Source organism: Canis lupus, chromosome 8 (genome assembly GCF_048164855.1).
Source record: "Canis lupus baileyi chromosome 8, mCanLup2.hap1, whole genome shotgun sequence".
NCBI lineage: Eukaryota > Metazoa > Chordata > Mammalia > Carnivora > Canidae > Canis > Canis lupus.
The window spans coordinates 23176860-23197714 of record NC_132845.1 but is presented as its reverse complement, the minus strand read 5'-3'; the positions used below and the strand labels follow the sequence as shown (position 1 = coordinate 23197714).

General features: G+C 41.3%; 2 protein-coding genes, 1 non-coding gene and 1 pseudogene across 14 annotated transcripts in view; 2 read left to right on the top strand and 2 right to left on the bottom strand.

Moving 5' to 3' along the window:
• Window positions 1–14789, top strand: part of CNN3 (calponin 3) — a 28072-nt gene extending 13283 nt beyond the window's left edge. For 2 of the 3 annotated variants that reach the window (XM_072834602.1, XM_072834604.1), the window contains exons 2-7: window positions 8665–8786; window positions 8985–9051; window positions 9813–9950; window positions 10327–10443; window positions 11921–12067; window positions 13602–14789. In XM_072834602.1, coding sequence (XP_072690703.1) covers window positions 8665–8786; window positions 8985–9051; window positions 9813–9950; window positions 10327–10443; window positions 11921–12067; window positions 13602–13943 — 933 coding nt within the window. In that variant the 3' untranslated portion in view covers window positions 13944–14789. Of the gene's footprint in view, window positions 1–1126; window positions 1269–8664; window positions 8787–8984; window positions 9052–9812; window positions 9951–10326; window positions 10444–11920; window positions 12068–13601 lie in introns of those variants that run through there. The other variant, XM_072834605.1, reaches the window with a different exon arrangement.
• SLC44A3 (solute carrier family 44 member 3) overlaps window positions 1–20855 on the bottom strand; it is a 112233-nt gene that overhangs the window by 4454 nt on the left and 86924 nt on the right. For 7 of the 10 annotated variants that reach the window (XM_072834595.1, XM_072834592.1, XM_072834594.1 and 4 more), the window contains 3 exons: window positions 19083–19220; window positions 16595–16831; window positions 15250–15437 (listed from right to left, as the gene is read on the bottom strand). In XM_072834595.1, the coding sequence (XP_072690696.1) occupies window positions 15336–15437; window positions 16595–16831; window positions 19083–19220 (477 nt within the window). In that variant the 3' untranslated portion in view covers window positions 15250–15335. Of the gene's footprint in view, window positions 1–15249; window positions 15438–16594; window positions 16832–19082; window positions 19221–20855 lie in introns of those variants that run through there. The other 3 variants (XM_072834598.1, XM_072834599.1, XR_012035115.1) reach the window with 2 other exon arrangements.
• On the top strand, window positions 1220–8658 carry LOC140637999 (small ribosomal subunit protein eS7-like; annotated as a pseudogene).
• On the bottom strand, window positions 19519–19622 carry LOC140639214 (U6 spliceosomal RNA). The gene has a single exon (XR_012036005.1). It is a non-coding gene; the product is annotated as a U6 spliceosomal RNA (small nuclear RNA).

Here is a 20855-nt window from a genome sequence, read left to right as displayed (position 1 = left end):
CTATCAGTTCTCTATAGTTAAGAGTCTGTTTTTTGGATTGTGTCGCTGCTCGCTTTTATTTATTTATTTTTACTCCTTTGCTCATTTTTTGCTTTTTTTTTCATATGGTGAAGTTATATAGTATTTGTCTTTCTCTGACTGGCTTATTTCACTTAGCACAATATTCTCTAGCTCCATCTGTATCATTGCAAATGCAAGATTTTATTCTTCATCTATCGATGTACACTTGGGCTGCTTCCATAACTTGTCTATGGTAAATAAGGCTGCTATAAATATGCGGGTGCATGTATCTCTTTGAATTAATGTTTTTATATTCTCTGGGTAAATACCTAGTAGTAGGATTACTGGATCATAGGGTAGTTCTGTTTTTGTTTTTTTTTTCTTAAGATTTTATTTATTTATTCATGAGAGATACAGAGAGAGGCAGAGACACAGGCAGAGGGAGAAGCAGGCTTCTCACAGGGAGCCCGATGTGGGATTCGATCCCCAGACCTTGGGATCACACCCTGAGCCGAAGGTAGGTGCTCAACCGCTGAGCCAGTGTCCCTGCATACTTCTATTTTTAACTTTTGAGGAACTTCCATACGGTTTTCCTCAGTGGCTGCACCAGTTTGCATTCCCACCAACAATACAAGAGGTTTCCTTTCTCCACATCCTCACCAGCACTTCCTGTTTCTTGTGTTTTTTATTTTTGCCCTTCTAATAGGTGTGAGGGTGGTGTCTCATTTTAGCTTCAATTAGTGTTTCTCTCATGATGACTGATGTTGAGCATCTTTTGATGTGTCTGTTGGACTTTGGATATCTTCTTTGGAGAAATGTCTGTTCATGTCTTTGGTCCATTTTTTATGGGATTATTTGTTTTTTGGGTTCAAAGTTCAACCTTGAACTATGTATATTCTAAACTATATAGTCTGAAGGTCCATTTCTAGGTAGATAAGACAAAATTGACTTTCTATTTTTTCTGCAATTTCTTAACATTTATTATAAGCTGTTTAGGCAGTGGCCCAACTCCTCTTACATTATTTTAAAACTTTGTCAGTGTCATAGTATTGGTCCATTGAGTCATAATGTCTTTGCATTTATTTGAGTATACATATTTGGAGAGAAAAAAAACTGAGCTGGTGCCATATGCTGATACATTGGTCTGAAGGTCCAGCTGTCCCTCCGAGAGAAGGACCCAACTTTAAAACGCCCATAGGCTCTCACCCAGGAGAAGACCATGTTCAGTTTGAGCCCGAAGATCATGAAGCCCCATGGCAAGAGGTTAGGTAAGTTCAAGTCCGGCATCTACCAGGCTCTCCATGAGCTGGAGAGGAACTGGGACCCCAGGGCCCACCTGAGGGAGCTGAATGCAACAGCAGCCAAGGAAATTGAAGTTGGCAGTGGTTGGAAGGTTCTTATCACCTTTGTTCCTATTCCGGAACTAAAATCTTTCTAGAAAATCCAAATCCAGCTAGCCTGTGAATTGGAGAAAAAGTTCAGTGGGAAGCTTGTTGTCTTTATTGCTCAGAGAACTCTGCCTTAGCCAACTTGAGAAAAGCCATACAAAGAATGAACACAAGCGTCCCAGGATCCACACTTTGACAGCCGTGCATGACACGGTCCTGGAGGTCTTGGTTTTCCCAAGCAAAATCGTACGCAAGAAGATCCACGTGATGCTGGATGGCATTCAGCTCACAAAGGTTCATTTGAATAAAGCCCAGCAGAGCAACATGGAGCACAAAGTTGAAACTTTTTCTGGTATCTGTAAGAAGCTCACCAGCAAGGATGTTGACTTTGAGTTCCCAGAGTTTCAGTTGTAAACAAAAATGATGGGAAAGAGAAAAAGCTTTTAGGTGTCCTTCCTGTTTACTTGAGGCAAATAGAGTTTTCCATCGCTCTGGAATATATGATCATTTCTCAGATCTTTAGCACAGTTCTTAGAATGGGGCTCGGATTCTATAGTGACCTTGAGGAAGGCATGCAATCTGTCTTGACCTTCTTAGCCCAAATGTAAAGGGATTTTCAGTAGAATTCCCACCTCCCAGAGTCCCCCATCAGAAAGGATTTCTGCTTTTTAAAAAGCAGGCACTTCATCCTTTTCATCAATAATCTGAAAAAGAATGAGAATTTGGGATGCAAAGACAGGAATGAGCTTTGAGATGAGTGGTGATGGGCAGTATCCCAGATAAGTCCCAGTGGAACCTTTTGAACTGTAGACAACAAAGTGAACAGGTTGCAGTGGGGATTGGTTAATAGAAAGCTTTGTGCCTCTGTACTCAAGCCAATATAAAAGGAGAGCATTAACTCGGATGTGTCAGGCATTGAGACGCGCCCGTCTATACCCGTGGAACAGGCTTCATGCTCACAGTGGTCCCGGAAGGAAGACGACAGTGGGAAATGGGGTCACCAGGATTAAGTTGCTTACTTAGGTCACACTAGAATTGGGAACACAGTTTTGGGCAGTTTTTAAAGTTTGATTACCAGGCCGGTGATCTTTAGTTTGTTGTATCTACAATGTGAATGCATACTTTAAAAATTTGCAAAGGTATGTGGGGGGTTAAGGTAGATAAGAAAATGTTAAAGCCAATGCATTTTCATGCTTGTGTGAGCTTTCAAGAATGGCAGGTAATGAAGAAGGGAAGAGGCATCATAGTTTTTCAGATGAAAATCTATTTGATCCTTCTATTAGGACAGTGGTAGTCCCAGTGGGTTCTGTTCTGTATTTTATTTTAAGGTTTTATTTTTAAGTCCTCTCTATATCCAGTGTGGGGCTCTAACCCACAACCCTGAAATCAAGAGTCACATGCTCCACCGACTAAGCCAACTAGGCTCCCCTGAATCCTTTATTTTCAATATTCTATTACTATTTTGCAAATGTTCTTAACCTTATGTAATAGGTATTTGTTGGGGCGCTTGGGTGGCTTGGTTGGGCATGATCACAGAGTTGTGGGATCAAGTCCCGCATGGGGCTCCACTCACAGTGTGGAGTCTGCTTGTTCCTCTCCCTCCCTCTGCTTATGCACGTGTGTGCTTGCATGTGCTCACTCGTTCTCTCTCAAAATCTTTAATAGGTGTTTATCGCTTTCTACTAGCATGTAAGCTTTTCAGGGCAGAGACTTTGCCTTTGAAGCTAACTGGTATGCAGTAACCGCTTGAAAGATAGAAAGGAAGGAGTAATGAAGAAAGACATTGAGGGAAGAATCCATGGGGCAGCAGGATGGCTCAGTTGGTTAGGCCTCCAACTCTTGATTTCAGCTCAGGTCGTGATCACAGGGTGGTGGGATTGAGCATGGAGTCTGCTTAAGACTCTCCCTCTCCTCTGCCCCTGTGCTCTCTTTCTAAAATAAATAACTAGAATATTTTTTAAAGTGTGTGTGTGGGGGGGTCTTGCCTGGTGGCTCAATCAGTTAAGCATCTGACTTCAGCTCAGGTCATGATCTCAGGTCATGGGATTGGGCCTCGGCAACAGGCTCCCTGCTGAGGGGGGAGTCTGTTTATCTCTTTCCCTCTGTCCCTCTCCCCTCCTGTGCTCTTTCTCAGATAAGTAGACAAAATCTATAACACAGAAACACTTGAAAAAGAGGGGAACTGCATTGAATATGATTGTGCTTAGAGGGTTTAGGGTAATGCTGGATTATCTTGGTGACATGCATGCAACAGGGAGCCTAGTGATCTGGAATTGTCTGCTTCCAGGTTTTATCAAGCACTGTGTAAGAATACATCATGAGGAGTATATGGAATAGATCCATCTTCATTCTTTGTAGATTCTAGAACATTCCTGGGCATAAACAGGGCCCTCAGACACTTCTTGTATGTTATATATACATATGTGTGTGTGTGTGTGTGTATACATAGGTATATGTATTATGTATGTATATATATTCATTCACTGTCCCTCGTGCTGGATACACCCCCACCTTTTTATAAAATTGCACTTTGGCTGAATGCTCCCCACAAATGCCAAGAAGCACCATAAAACAGTGCAGGAATTGTACTCTGGGATCACTTATTGAGGTGTTTTTGAAGCTCGGTGTCCCTCCCTGCTCTGTATCCCCTTTTAGGAATTCTGGTGGGGAAACTTCTCAGATTCCAGTACCTGGAAGGGGGATGGCTGTGGGCAACCAGCGGGCTTTCATCTGATCCCTTTATTGTTACACAGCGGAGGCCCTCTGCGCTTGTGCTTGTGAAGGGGGTCTGATTCTAGTGCAGTTTTGTACTGGATGCACCCTAATATATGTGTGCATGTGGAAGAAGTAGCAGACAGACAGGTGCTTTACCTCTTGGAAAGGAGTAGGGTTGGGGGTGGTGGTGGTGAGGAGGTGAGGAGAGAGCTGTGCGTTTTCACTGCCTCATTGTTTCTCAGCCTTGCTTCCATCATTGCTTTCCCAAAGAAAGTTTGTAGATGTTTTTCCTAATTGCCTCCTGTCTCCCACCCAATTTAGTACAAAGGGATAGAGTTTGTTGGGGAGGGGCATAGATTATTGTAATGTCTATGGTAGTTTTCAACCCATTTTCACCCTTTTGGGGGGCAGTATTATACCCCGTTGAAAATGCAGGCTTTACATACTTCTGTATTATTTATTACTTATCGTTTATGATTTTTTTTAAACAACTGTTATTTTAGAAATCCAAAAGAACAGTCCTGGAGCTAGAAAGGTTCAGCTGCCCTGGATCCAGAGGACGACTCCACACTGGTGCTCTTATTTCTGAGGAGCAAAGGGGGGGCAGCAGGTTGAAGCCACACTGGTCCTGAGGGCAGGCACAGGAGGAAGGGGGGGCACCTGCAGATGTCAGCGGGGTGGGAGCAGGACAGGCAGGGGGCCGGTCATCCAGCCCAGATGCCCCAGAGGCCTATTCCTGTCTTCATTTTCTTCATCTTTTGATTGTATTTGGCAAGGGGGATGTTGGTGAATATTAGTGAGGAGCCTGCAGTGGGTGTTCCCAGTGGGGTACGAAAGTTACCTGGAAGTGTGCCTCCCCATGAGAACGGTCAGGAGGCCTGGCTCTGGGAAAGGGGTATTCGGGAAAGGAGGCCTGGCCACCAAGAACGGGGCCCCCTCTGTGCTCTAAAGACCCAGGCAGAAACTCTGAGAAGGTGGTTTGGGAAGATCAGATAAAAATCAATCTTGAAGAAGAGTAAAGAAAATGATGTTTATAGATAACACGGAAGAGTGATCTTTTAAACAAATCAGAGTGGAATTCCCACGATGTATTAACGAAGTAATTTTCTAAGCTAATTTTCTTGTTTCAAGGAAGAAAGTGTCTTTTTTCTGCCTGATGTTCAGAAATTAAAGCTTTTTAGATAGAAATGGTGAATGAATTTTATCGGCCAAAGCTTTTTAATTGCTCTTGGGCCCTCAATTTTAAAAGTTGTATATATCAAATAATTAAAAAATAACCTCTGTAGTTAAAGAATATAACCACATTTGCTTGGGTTTTGTTCTGATACACTTTTAAAGGAAGCACTTCCAATTTCTGTGTCTTATGGAACAGTGCTGCAGGCCAGGAGCTAAAAGATGATTTGAAACAGATTTTTTTTTTTCCCTAGGTGATTTCATAGGATTTCTTTTTTTTTCATTTTAAACTTTTTTTTTTTTTTCAAACGAGTACATACTCCTGAAATTTGAATTGTTTAGCTGGCCTGTCTACAGAAAGCTCACTTATTTAAAAAAAATATTAGCAGGCATCCCGGGTGGCTTAGCGGTTCAGCGCCACCTTCAGCCCAGGGTGTGATCCTGGAGACCCTGGATCGAGTCCCACGTTGGGCTCCCTGCATGGAGCCTGCTTCTCCCTCTACCTGTGTCTGTTCCTCTGTGTGTGTGTGTGTGTCTCTCATGAATAAATAAATAAAATCTTTAAAAAATATATTAGCAGTCTTTAGGTAGAAAAATCCTTGTTGCTCCTTCACATAAAGGAAAACTCTAAGCCAGAACCAAAGTTACAGAATGTGGATGCATACTGACTTTGCATTTTTAGTTTATCACTTGGGATCTTGAGCTTGGCATGTATGTGCTTATGAATTTTTCCTGTGCATGTGCTATTACATTAAGACTAGAGAGTCCACTGTCCAGAGCCCCATCTTGCGACTAGTTGGTGGTAGAGTTAGCATTTGAACCCAGGTCCAGCCGATTGCAGTCCTTGATTTTTCTCTCATCACTCCCTTGATGAGAGCAGTCAACAGAAAAGATAAATTTCTCTCTGGCTCTTCTACTAGGATATTTAACGTTAGATCTGTAATCACTTTGTGGTTTGGGGCATAACATTGAATCTGTCAGACACATTTGAGTAAATGAAAAATATGCTTTTATGGGTTTTTTTGTTGTTGTTGAATACTGATTGGTCTCATTTGGTCTCATCCCCTCAAAAAATACCCCAAACTCTTATAACTTCCATTTTCTACATTTGAAAAAATAAAAAGAATGAATTTCTTTATAATTTTTGCCAATTGACAGATGGTTCAGACAACATAGAATGGGAAGACACCTAGTATACTCATTGAATTCAGCCTTCTTGTTGTATGGACAAGAACTGGGTCAGAAGTAAGATGAATGAACTATGCCCCATAGCAAGGTGTAGAGCCAACTCTCAGCCAAGATAGAACCTCTCCTACCTTAGCACAGCACACCGTTTGTCTTTAGATTTGTGAAATGCAACTCCTAATTGAGAGTGCTTTGCATCTGAAAAAAAATTAACTCCAGATTGCTTTCCACAGCTAATGCTTAAGGAGTACTTGTTTTTTTTCTTTGCCTTTCCTGTTCCATCCATACCACAACCCCTCCTAGCCACCCGCATTGATAGGTTTTGTTCTAGTCACTTAAAACAAGAGTCCAGGATGAAAATATAGTTGTTTTAAGATTTTTTTCTGCCAAATTATTTATTCCATTTTCTAAAGGTGCCATTATATAGATAGAGATGGCTGATATGCTGGAGTGGGACATGAGGGTGGGGGGGAATACTCATTATCTAAGAATGCGTATCTGAGGTATAATAGGAGTGGTGGCACCTTCCTGCTTACCAGTGGTGAGGTGTCTGTCCCTTTGGCAACACCTTCCCAGCATCACTAACCTCCTTGTTTCCTCTTCCCACATCCAGATCCTATGTAACCACGACTGGCAGGAAATCAGAATAAATGTGTGTGTGTTTTTAGGTGATGGAAGTTACTAGAGGGTACACAACTAACGCTTGTTGTGTACTAGCTTTACATTGTACCTGACCTGTCTTTTATAAACTAACCTCCAGGCCAGAATTTGATCGATGATACATTGCACAGTGTTGGTTATCTTACTTATGAAAATGTAAACTCATTGAATTTCTGTTTGTAACTCTGGCTAAGTAAATCTACAGCTTAAATAAGTTACCCATAATTTGGTCAGAGGCCTAGTGCCATTTCTCTAACTTGGGGGGAAAATGCAGGTCAAGGGCTGCTGTCTCTCTAAATGACCCTCTAAGGTAAAGCAGAAACCCCACCCGTGCCTCTTGGTGGCGAGGGGCCGGGAGAGGGCTCCTCTGTGGAACTAGAACTTGAAGGCCCTCTCCATAACAAAAATGCCATCAGACTATATTTTAGTAGTGAAACTTAATCATGTTTTATGGAAGCAAATGTTCCTCCGTTCATTTCCATTTCCATGGATGCTGCAATAGTCACTTACAAGCTCATCATGATCTCCATCTCCCTGGGCATTATCTGTGTGTTGTTGGCATTTTCACCTGTGTAATGAGAAGGAAAATGACTCCTAATCTTCTCTTCTTTCCAGCTGTGTTCTTCTTAATTAGTAGACCAGCCTCTTTAATATTCCCAGGACAAGGAAAATCTTGGGAAGTTGGGCATTGTGGTTTATAATATTTTGTGTAGATTTTATTTTTTCTTAATTGAGGTTTCTGGTCTAAGTATGAAGAAATCTTTGAAAACCTGTGTGTAGTAGGGTTTAGCACATATAATAGAAGAGCATCTGTGTTGCATAGTTGTCGTTATTGTAGAATTCTGTAAGCAAAGAGTTAAATTTTCTTTCCGTTTTATTAAATGTATGTCAGGTACAGTGCTAGATCCTAACAGTCTAGAAGTGACTTCTGGGAGGAGCCCATAGGGTATAGACGACAAACAGAGCTTCAATATCATACCGGAAGTACAATAATTAGTGCCGAGGAGTGCATGCACATGCTCACACACAGTGTGCATTTGGCTGAACAGAGGGATACAAACAGCAGAATTTTGCAGGCAACAAAACTATTGGCCTGAAAGGTCTTGGCCAATGAAGATACTATGTAAAATAGTTGCATGTGTCAGAATCCTACTGCCCCCTTTTTTGCGGGTGGTAATTAATGACTTAATCTTTAAAATTTAATCTAGCTGGTGCCATTTTGTAATATGCTATTAACTCTTGTGCTTCCTGTGTGTTATGAGTGGAAATCTGTCTTCTCTTGATCCATCGTGTCTCCTTCTCTATCCCAGCTTCTTTCCACGTACTATTCAAATTCTGTGTTAATATTTGCCTTCACCAAAGATTTTTTTTATTAGTCACTGAAGCTGTAATCATTGGTTAGATTTGCCAGCGAACTCCAATGAGTGTAATTTACTGCCTGTCACAGTTGTGGTCTTAATGGATAATAAAAGAGCCAGTTGAAGTCAACAGTTTTTGATGCTTTAGTGAAAATCCTTCCAAAGCTGGTTAACTTGTCTTTCAGATTGCTTCCAAGTATGATCATCAAGCAGAAGAAGATCTTCGAAACTGGATAGAAGAAGTGACGGGCATGAGCATTGGCACCAACTTTCAGCTGGGCTTAAAAGATGGCATCATACTCTGCGAGTAAGTTGTGGCCATTTCTGTTCTTCTGGTCCTTTCCAGGGACTTCTGTGTCATCCTCCTTCCCAATCCAGGGTGTCAGACCTTGAAGTTTCACACATGTTTTCGATGCTTCCTTCACTGATGTGAAAGGAACCAGCTTTACACTCCAGTCCTTGTTCTTGTGTGAACAATAAATGTCACCTACACTTTTCTTTTCAGGCTCATAAACAAGCTACAGCCGGGCTCAGTGAAGAAGGTTAATGAGTCCTCGTTAAACTGGCCTCAGGTAACAGCCAAACCAGCAGCCTTCAGTTATTCTGTATGCAGCAAAGACTTGTTTCGTTTTACAGTAGACATTTTAGCAGAAATTTGTATACGTGGCTGTATTTTGTGTAGTTCTGTGATTGTTAGATGCTGAGCTTAGTCTGTCTACTTTGAGGGAGGATTCAGCACCACTTAGGTGTGGAGAAATAGAAATACAACCCAGACCGTAAGGATAAATGAGGGGGAAAAGCAAGGGGCTTAACATAACCACTAATGGTTGACTATAGAGTAACACTGTATTAAGCAGTCTTAGTTCATGAATGGGTCTGATGAAGCAAGCTTAGATATTTTGAGTATGTGTTTTGAGATAATAAGGAAAAAAGCATTTAGTAACCACAAATTTATGTTTAAATTGACGTCAAAACGTAACTTATTAATATGAGTAATTACATACCGTTTGACAAAATTTGAGCCCTGGCTAACTAACTCTGACAGAATCACAGAATTCTTAAAAATCTCTGAGGGCGATCTTGGCTTCGAAGAACTGAAAAAAAAAATGACTGCATAAAAATATTAAAAAGACCATTATGTGACCCATTATGAAATACTCTCTACTCTTTCCTTTTCCAGAGGGAGCTGTGCTTAGTGTGTTATTGGCCAAGAAGCCTTGCCAAGCAGCTTTCTGCCTGGCACCTTACTACTAGTCACGAAGACTTAGAATTCTTAGATAACGTGAACGTCAGTATTGAGCGCCCCAAGTTACATGGCTCTTTTCCTTTATAGCTGGAGAATATTGGCAACTTTATTAAAGCTATTCAGGCTTATGGCATGAAGCCACATGACATATTTGAAGCCAATGATCTTTTTGAGAATGGAAACATGACCCAGGTTCAGACTACGCTGGTGGCTCTGGCAGGCCTGGTATGTATATGTCTTTAATGGCGGATTTTTAGAAGGACCCCTGTGTTAGTGATGAAGCGCGACTCTTCTCTCCCGTGGGAGTTCAGACGAGGCAGGGAGGGGCCTCTGTCTCCTCCATAATTATTAGTTTTGTGGAAAGGCTGCTGACATCAACTGCCTCCTAAGAGAGCTTAATTAGAATACTTACATTTCAGAGCTACCTATATTACTGAATGGCCTTAAAGAAGTTTTTCATCCCTGGTTTGAGTATTACCTAATGAGGCCTTCATCTGTGGACAATGTCATTTCTTTGTTGTTCCTTCTGTAAAAAAAAAAACTCTTGGCGGAACCTCCACATTTTCGTGTCTCTTTTTAGTAAGTGTAAATTTCTGTCTAGGCTAAAACAAAAGGATTCCACACAACCATTGACATTGGAGTGAAGTATGCTGAAAAACAAACAAGACGTTTTGATGAAGGAAAATTAAAAGCTGGCCAAAGTGTAATTGGTTTGCAGGTAAGTAATGTGTTATTACTTGATCAGTCACTTCTTCAGGATCATTAATTCTCACAACGTGAAGTGTGTCTCTTATAAGTACGAAATGGATAAGATGAATCATAATGTAGGTTTGGGGGATGGATATGTAGTTCATATAATTTATGTCCGCTTAAAGCCTAGGGGACACTGATGATGGCTTTAAAAGAAACCTCAGGCATGCCATCGGACATGACAGTTGTTGCTCTAGAAAAAGATTCCCCCCCCCAGTTATATTGTCTTTAAGAAAATGTACTTTGTAAATTACTAAACGTTATTGACCAAATGAGGCAGTTTTACAAAGCCTTAATGCTAAAGCCATTTATCTGCATGATACAGTAGCCAAGCGCTATTAAGAACAAAAACAAAAACAAAACAACCTGAACTAAGTGTTTTTTTGTTTTTTTACCCCCCTTCACATTGTTCCCCTGGAGAGTGTCACAAAACCACCACTGCTAAATGTCCAGTATGCTAACGGCTTTACTACATCTGATACCTGCTTGATGCAGTGCCCCTCTGTTGACTGAATGTATATGAGGTGGATTTGTTTTTGTACAGTACAAAATTGTATCTGGTAAGAAACTGGAAACCTGAAATTCAAAACAGTAATCAGTTGGTTAACTTATAACTTAACAAAAAGTAACTCTAGAGCAAGGTAAAAATGATAGACAAGCATTCAAAGATTAAGGAAAACAAATCACGTTCTAAAACACTATGGTCAGTGTCCTCACAATTTTAAAGATGCACCTGCATATTTTTGTGTGTTTATCTGTATGCATGTGTATTAATACATACACAGATACATAAGATAAATCTGGGTGGTAGGACTGCAGTGATTTGTCCTCTTCCCTTCCTTTTTAAGAAAAAAGATCAACAGAAATGGGTCCCCAACCAGTAGAATGGGTATACTGGTTGGTCTTAAAGCCATATACTCAGTGGAGAAGAGAATTATTGTTCCTCTGAGCTTCACATTCCTCATTCTTTTTATGTGGCTCTTTTCCCATGAAGATGTTGGTGATTTTGGTGAAACTTTAAAGAAATCCTTGCTGAGCTGCCAGAGAAGACACCTGGCATTTGCAGTCACACTCTATACAAACATCTGTAGTAGAAAAGCCTAGTGCCTAGCCAGAGAGTGCTCCTGTCCCTTTATATGGCTGAAGCAGGTACCTCTTAATTTGGTTATCTGTGCTATCAACAGTAGGGAGAAGAGGAGCAGAGGAAAATAATCATTCATAATTCTGCCCTCTTAAAAACTTGTTTAAATTTTTCTTTTTAAAGTGAGCACCCTGAAATTTGGGAAAGCATGGAGATTTTGTATCTAGCTAGCCTCAGCACAAAAAGGGACTTGTCAATTGTGCCCCTCCATCTTTTTTTTTTAGTAGAACAGAGAGTTTGGCTGGTCATACATGTTGTTGTTGACTTCTGATAATCAGTGCTAATTTTATTTTTATCTTAATAGATGGGAACCAACAAATGTGCCAGCCAGGCGGGTATGACAGCCTATGGGACCAGGAGGCATCTTTATGATCCCAAAATGCAAACTGACAAGCCTTTTGACCAGACCACAATTAGTCTGCAGATGGGCACCAACAAAGGAGCCAGCCAGGTAAGCAATGCCTTTTTGTGCTTGTAGCAAAGAGTACAGAAGGGTTATTTAAATTAGCATTTATTTCATTCTTTATTAACTAAGTTCAAAGGGTGGTTTTTGAATTTTTTTTTTTTTTTTTTTTTTGGTCCTATGGTGTATTTAGAGTACATTCCTTCAGGAAAGTAGGTTTTGCTGAGAAAGCAAAAAAAAAAAGAATCAGAGGACTCTTTCTATATAGTAATACAAGTATGGTGTGATTCACGGCTTTTTCTGTCAGTTAGAAGTAGAAGAGCCACCTTTCCACCTAACCAGAAGAAAAAAGATAAGTTTATTATAGCAAGTTTATTTCTTGATCCAAATCCAAGTAAATTGCTATGCCTTGGACTTTTAATTTTTATAGGATCCCTTAATTAACTTGGGAGGTAAAACTATCTGGTGCTCTAAGAAGTACTTAGCTAGGGATCCCTGGGTGGCGCAGCGGTTTGGCGCCTGCCTTTGACCCAGCGCGCGATCCTGGAGACCCGGGATCAAATCCCACGTCGGGCTCCCGGTGCATGGAGCCTGCTTCTCCCTCTGCCTGTCTCTGCCTCTCTCTCTCTCTCTCTCTCTCTCTCTGTGTGTGTGACTATCATAAATTTAAAAAAAAAAAAAAAAAAGAATAAAAAAATATAAGAAGTACTTAGCTAGCATTCCTATTAAATGTGTGAACATATGTAGGTCGAACTGCAGCGTGGTGAGAAGGCCAGTATTCTAACACCCTGCAAGATGGAAGTATTTCCTTGTTAAAAATAGATCAGCAGCACCTCCCAAGGAGGTTCCCTCCACCACTGGAGCGCAGGCAGGTCTCCCATCCAACAAGAGTGGGGATAAGGTTTGAAGAAGCTCTTCCCTGATGACCTCAAGACGAGATTTATTGTTTGCCCTTTCTGGAACGTGTCCCGCCACATGTGGCATTGTCTCTCATAGCTGCCATTTGAGTCTGCTTTTTTTTTTTTTAACCAGTTAAATCTGGAAGTGTCTGCTTAGCAGAAATGCAGAAACGCGGTATGAGGTACCGTACTCACAGCTGGCTTTTTGAGATTCAGGTCCTTAAGGGCTGCTCAGTGTCATTTCTGGTGGCCGTGTGATGAGCTTCTGGAATGGGGGGGACTGGAGAATGTATGTGGTCATAGTAGGGACTCACGGTACCTTCCCAGGCTGCCCCACATTATGCTGTCTTTACGTTCTTTCTATCTAATCCTCTCCTAAATCCGAAGTGGGTGGGATTTTTCCACACTTGCAGATGAGAAATTTAAAGTCCGTTAGCTCGTTTTGAGGCAGTTTGACAGCAGAGCAAGGACTTGAAGGGAAGGGCTGATCTGGCCTGAGAGCCGGCAAATAGGGCTTCTTAGGAAGGATTCAGCATCAGGACTGTTGGGTAAGCTCGCTTTGCCCCAGAAATAACGTCCCCCTCTGCATGTTCCCACTCACTGCGACTGCCCTAGTTGATGGGATGTTCGCAAGAACAGGCTTTAGCTGCGGCCTCAACTTCTGTCCTGTGTTTTAATCCCAGGCGGGGATGTTAGCACCAGGTACCAGAAGAGACATCTACGATCAGAAGCTCACACTGCAGCCAGTGGACAACTCGACAATTTCTCTACAGATGGGAACCAACAAAGTGGCCTCCCAGAAAGGAATGAGCGTGTACGGGCTGGGGCGGCAAGTATACGACCCCAAGTACTGCGCCGCTCCCACAGAACCCGTCATTCACAACGGAAGTCAAGGAACAGGAACGAACGGGTCTGAGATCAGTGATAGTGATTATCAGGCGGAGTACCCAGAGGAGTACCCCGGCGAGTACCCAGACGACTACCCCCGGGATTACCAATACGGCGACCAAGGCATCGATTACTAGGTCCCACCAGGAGCTCAGTATTTAGCCCGTTGTTTTTATTCAGTGAGAACCAAGCTAGCCTTGAGTGATTTTTATCTTGTCTTCCTAAAACACTATTATGCTTATTGTACCTGAAGGAAATACTGCCTTACATACATTCCCTCTTCCTTTCCCTGCCTCTTCCCCCAATAGCTGCCTTTAGTGCCGTAACAGTCCAGTCCCACAGCAGAAGCAATAACTCGCATATGAAGTTAAAAGGAACACTGTGAAAGGGGAGTACCTTCGTGCAGCCAGTTCTCTCATCAAAGACCTATGCATTTTTACGATCTACTTAATAAACTGGGATTTTCAGACAATAGGAAGCTTTTTCTTTTTCTTTCTTTCTTTCTTTTTTCTTTTTCTTTTTCTTTTTCTTTTTCTTTTTTCTTTTCTTTCTTTTTTTTTTTTTTTTTTTTTGCAGTCCCGTATCTGGTTTCTACGTGGAGGACTAAACTCATGCTTTTAGCTAAATGTGGTCTTTGCCGACTAAATTTAAGACGCAGCGGTTTAAGAGATTTACATACCGATGTCTCCACAGTATTGTTTGCTAATCTTTAAATAAAGTCCTGATCCGTGTGCATTTGTGATTATATGTGTACTCATTCTCTTACCTGAACTGACCAGAGCTTTCCCAAGTGGGGTTTCTAAAGGAGCGTGTACAAAGTCGGCCTGCAGAGAGTCGGGTCTGGGTGGTGCGTTTGCTTCCTGTTTGTGCCAATGTATCAATGTAGAGTTGCTCTGTTCTCTTCAACTGTATTTATTGCTGCGTTTCTCAGCATAAACTTATCCCATTGTATTTTTTATAAATAAATATTTTTTTTGAACGTTCATATGAGCCACAGGCTGATTATTTTCTGGCTGACGTCCAGATAGGTGAAGGCAGAGTTTTAAAAGGTCTCCCCTCCCCAGGTACTGTTCTGAGACATTCCCTCGTTGGTTTACTTAATCCATACGACGTCACAGCCTGTGTTTGAGACTGAGGCTTAGCAAACTGAAGGGATCTGCCCACGGTACACAGTAAATGACAGCCGAAATTCAAACTATTTTTTGAGCATCATGTGACCCTTGCTTATTCCATTGAGTCTCAAATGCCTCAAACTCAACCCAAATCCAACTTGGAATAATCTTAAAATCATTCTGAGGACCATTGGTGAGGACAGGGTAGCAGTATTTTATATTCATATCCTAAGTGCATAAATATTAATAAGGAACCACTGAATTAGGAACAGCATCTACTATTATGGTTCTGGCCTAATGATGGTCAAACAATAAGGACAAAAAAGAAGAATAGGGTCCATCAACCTTACCATTTATTCTGTGAATGGCTCTGAGAAGAAGACCCCTTTCCAGGGACAAATAACTAATGGGCACTGATCACACAACAGCCTGGAGTTCTGTTCCCTCTTCGTTCCTTAATGAGCTCTCCTCTCCCTGTGCCCTTGCTGCATTTAATTTGTCGATCCTTTTGACAAAACTCTGAAAAACAAAAGAATGAGTGAGACCTTTTGGCACACTTTTTGGCAACCACTTACTTGACCATATCATTTAGGAGAATTCAATCCTTAAAGTTTTCCCTGTTGAATTAAAATATTTTAGGGGATAGATTTCCAAGTGGATTTTTAATCAGAAAAGTGCAAGTCGGGGAAAGAAGCCTCGGTTAGCTTCCTATCCCCATCAGAAATAATTTCCTTAGGGTACATACAAATAAAGTGCTATTGTATTTCTATGTTTTATGTGGAAGAGGTTGAGAATATGTTTAATTTTAAAATCGTAGAAGTGCATATTGAACTTCAGTGCCTGGCTGAACCGAGGAGTGCTCTGAATGCTGTTTCAAAACCAGAGGGCTTCGGGGCCCCTGGCTGGCTCAGTCGGCAGAGCATGCGACTCTTGATCTTGGGGTTGTGGGTTTGAGCCCCACGGTGGGTATAGAGATTACTTAAAAATGAAATCTTAAAAAGCTTTTAACACCTAACTTATGGCAACAGTATGAAGGAAAATTTAGTATAAACGTCACTTGACTTAGACAACATGGAGACTTCATTCAGTTGTTAGAATATCCCTGTCTACACCTGATAAGGCAAATAAGCAACGACTGTGTTGGCAACAGCTGCCTGCTATTTCCGATAGAAGCAGTATGGACTTGACAGGGTGTGGCTTGCCCTGCATCGGTGGGCCTCGGTTAGTAAGAGGCCTGAGAACTGCAGATCTGTGGATACTGGCACAGAGGCCACACGTGCCCCCTGAAGCCCAGAGGGTCTGACGTGATGCTTGAGGAGGCAAGAAAGCTTCAGAGAGAGATCAACTGTTAAGCCTCCAGACCACCCAAAAGGCCAGACCAAGCCTATGGCACCAAAGGGTCTTGGACTGCTGTGTCCAGAACACCTGCCCAAGGTCATGCAGTCTGTATTAATTGTTCAGCTTCACTTTTCTCCAAGGTGAAGGGTTCAATGAGGGAAGTGGGTTCAGCCTCCGGAAACAGAACCTGAATCTCCAGACATTTAGGCCTGTGGTAGAAGCCCACAGAGCCCTCCAGAAGAGAAAATGAGGCCATGAGCCTCCTTTATGTGTGAATCTTCTACACTTTGGAGATTTTGAGGGTTGAGATGGCAACGGGAAGTGGAATGTTTGCTTACCAAAAACTCCTGGTCCATAAAGTAGGGCTTTTCTGATGATCCATCATTTGTTTCCATATCAACAGCAAAACACAAGAGGAGTGCATCCAGCACAGTTTCAAACACAGATAAAAAACAATGGGCTACCAAGTAGGCAAAAAATGCCACCAGCAGCAGAGGGATTGCCCACACCTGGAGGGCACGGTTGTAGTTAAATGCCATCAGTCCTCCAAAAACAGTGAAACACACCACCAACACCTGTCAAAACAAGAGTTTGTTGAAAATATAAATTGGTTGGCTGGAATATTTTAGAAATGATTTTTGTTAGTTACAAGTAAGTTCATATACATACGTGTGTGTGTGTGTGTGTGTGCATAAGTGTGTCCTATTATAAAAAATGCTTGTCAGAAAATATGGTACAATGAAATTAAGAGAAAAAGAGCCATGATACCAAAAGGGCCCTTTGGAGGAGGGAGAAGAGGGCAGATGCATTTACATGTTTGCTGTGCCTGGTTTTTGTATTTATATAGACGGAATGATACTCCAAAACTTTTAGTTTTTTCACTTGATACTCCTGTAAGCATCTTCATTTAAAAGCTTTTTAATAAGCGTCATTTTAAAATAATGGTGCAACAACCCACCGAGTGAATATACTGTAGTTTAGCATGTGATTTGCTTTACCCTGGGGATTAAAGTGGAAAGGTGTTCCAATGCTGGTGTGGGGAGATAATATGATTAATCCAGGCTTTTGCCATATATAATAATTTCCAGGAACATAATTACAGACTTATGATGTACCTAATTCTTTAACATATAAAATGATGTCCGTCTGGAATCCCCATTGCCCTCAGATATCCTCAATGGTGGACGTGAATGTCTGAATGCTACTTCATTCAAGAAATACAGGAAAATGAATTACTGCCTAAAATAAAAGTCTTTTATAAAGACTTATAAAGATTCTTTGGAAGTAGTTATTAGACAACATATCACCCACAATCTTACTGAACTAACATAAACAGTATTATCCATTCAAATACAAAGATTATTTAGGCTGTTTAGAGAGGCATTTATCAGTTTGTACTTCTAGAGCTACTGTTGCATGAAAAAAGTCTCTGGGGGCCCAGCTGAACCTTAAAATGAAAATATGTGCAACTAACATACCCCTGTGAAATCCATGCATGTTATAACTTGTTACTGACAGTTAACTCTGATATGCACTAGAGACCTTTACCAAAGGCCACAGAGGCACAAAATGCTAAATGAGCCATGAGTCCTCATTTGACTTTGGCCAGGTTACAACTGGAGACCAAGCTCTTGTTCACTTTGGGGCACCACCGAAGGCCTCAGCATTCATGTCCTTGAGGATGAATGGTTGGAAGAAGCCAGTGTATCTAAGCTTGGAATAGTGAAGATGTGGTAGGAAGGTCAGGAGGTCTGTGGTCAAGAATTTGAAGGGCAGGCAATCAAGTGGAAGTGGAATCAGGCAAACAGGTGTGCAGGATTAGGCCTGGTGGGTGACAGTCACATGGAAAGGGACACACCATGTGGCACAGTGTAAAGAACCCTCAACTTGAAGCATGGTCAATGAGGGGCTATCCTACCACTTTCATCAATATTTCAGTTACTCTTCCCTACAACCTAGAAAGGCCATGTGTTCTCTTTGGTTCCGATATGAAGACTGAGGCTCGAAGTTGTTAAAGACCCCAAGTTCAGGGCTTGTCCTTTATACCACGAGATGATCTCTGTGATGCTTGTTCACTGTGCTGCATACAAGACTACATATAATTTCCTGAAAAGTACTACTCAGATGACAGCAGAAATGTACCTCTGGCTCTACCTGGGACATTAACAATCTGTCTTTATATTTGTGTACTGATTGCCCTTAAGTGATAGACTTTTTATTAGATTCCAATACTACTTCCATATATTTTATAACAAAATCCCCAGAAAATACACCCATTTTACGAGGCTAGCAGCATTTTCTTTTCTTTTCTTTTTTTCTTTTCTTTTCTTTTCTTTTTTCTTTTAGATTCTATTATTCATGAGAAACACTAGAGAGAGAGAGAGAGAGAGAGAGGCAGAGACATAGGCAGAGGGAGAAGCAGGCTCCATGAAGGCAGCCCGATGTGGGACTTGATCCCAGGCCTCCAAGATCATGCCCTGGGTTGAAGGCAGATGCGCAATCGCTGAGCCACCCAGGCGTCCCAACATTTTCATTTTAGATGTGAAAAAGTGGGACTCAGAATGGTAGAGAGAATTGAGTATAGCTAAGAGCTAAGGGTTTGATTCAAATCCTGACTCCTTTGGGAGATCCCAGACAGGTTACTAAGCCTTAGTATTCTCATCTGCCAAATAAGATACCTCAGAGGATTAAGGATGAAGGACGCCACCCACCATGGAGTTAGCACTCAAGATAACTTCAAGGTTTTGTTCTTTCAAAACCTTGCTGTATGGCTTGATGTTGGGATCCCAAGTTCCTTTATTTACTATTTTAGTGAAGACATCTCACCTTTCCTAGAAAAATTATGAAGTCTCCAAAGCAGTTAACAGACGTAAAATGATTTGAATTCTTGGATGAGAGTTTGAGCACATCTTGTGCTGATGTACAAAAATCGGTCCCGTTAATGGCAGTTGCAGTGTATGCATTCTGAAACAAAAGACAATGGTGGAAAAAAAAATGAGGATCCTTATATTGTTTTAGAGATAATAAAATGACAATACAGAATATTTGCAAAATAAAGAAAAATGGTTACACCCACCATCTCTACCCATAAAAATCTTTTCATTTGCAAAGTCCCCTTCCAGTCTCTGGTTATGTACACATACATTTTCATATAGTTGCAGTAAATGGAAAAAATAACCAAGTATTTCTGGTCATTGTGGTAGATGGGACATCCCACTACAAACACATAGAAATGATAGGTGAAGAGTAAACTTTTTTTTTTTTTAATATGGAATGCTTCACGAATTTGCACATCATCCTTGTGCGAGGGCCATGCTAATCTCTGTATCATTCCAATTTTAGTATATGTGCTGCCAAAGCGAGCACTAGTAAATTTTTTTTTAATGTACAACAGAGTTTGAAGGGAGAGAAAGGAAGTGCAGGTGCTACAAACATTAACCTTAGCAGTTAATGAGAGCTGAATCCACAGGCGCAATGGGCAGGACTTAACCCCTTAGGATAAGAAACAACATTCAGGCCTTGCTGAGGAACTGAACTCGTCGTGGCACAAATTCAGACTCAATCAACCATCCCAGAAAAGTGGTACAGAAATACACAATATGCCTGGGGCCACTGAAATTACTAGAGTCTGGGCAAGGGCAAGGCAAAATCACATCCTCATAACCCTGGGAGTGGGGGAGTCCCACAGACAACCACACTTGAAGACAATGAAGTAATGCTCGTAAGAAAACGTCAGATGGCCCAAGGAAAAGAACGTCACAACAAAAAAGAGAATCTGTACCCTGAGAACAATCTGAAATAAAATATTCAAGAAAGTATGTTTAAATGCTAGGACAATGAAGGCTGGCTTAGGGTTGTAAGTTTGAGCCCCGCATTAGGTGTAGAGATTACTTAAAAATAAAATCTTAAAAAAAAATAAAGATGCTAAGACAATGGAAAGAATAGTGACCATAAGAATGAACAGCTTGGTATGAAAAGTGAAGAGGCAGGGGCTCCTGGGTGGCTCAGTCGGTTAAGGGTCTGCCTTTGGCTCAGGTCATGATCCCTGGCTCCTGGGATTGAGCCCCACATTGGGCTCCCTGGTCACTGGGGAGTCGGCTTCTCCCTCTATCCATCCCCCACTGCTCGTGATTTCTCTCTCACTATCTCTCTCCAATAAATGAATAAAATTAAAAAAAAAAAGAAGTGAAGAGGCAAAGTCAAAAGCAAACTAAATAGAAATTCTAGAAATGAAAAAATATATAGTTTAAGTGGCACAGTGTCATTATTATATACTTGGCTTTTTTCCTTTATATAAAATAAGCATTTTCATGTTGCTTGATGGTTTTATACTTTTAATTTTAATAAATACATATTCTATCAGGTGTGTCAGTAGCACATAGACTATTTCAAATATTTTGCTATATAAAAACTATGCAGGTGGCACAGTGGGTTAAGCATCCAACTCTCGATTTTGGCTCAGGTCATGATCTCACGGTCTGTAGGATCCAGCCCTGCATCAGGGCTCCGCACTCAGTGTGGCATCCGCTTGAGATTCTCTCTCCCCCTCTGTGTCTCCCCCGACTAACACACACTCTCTCTAAAATAAATAAATCTTAA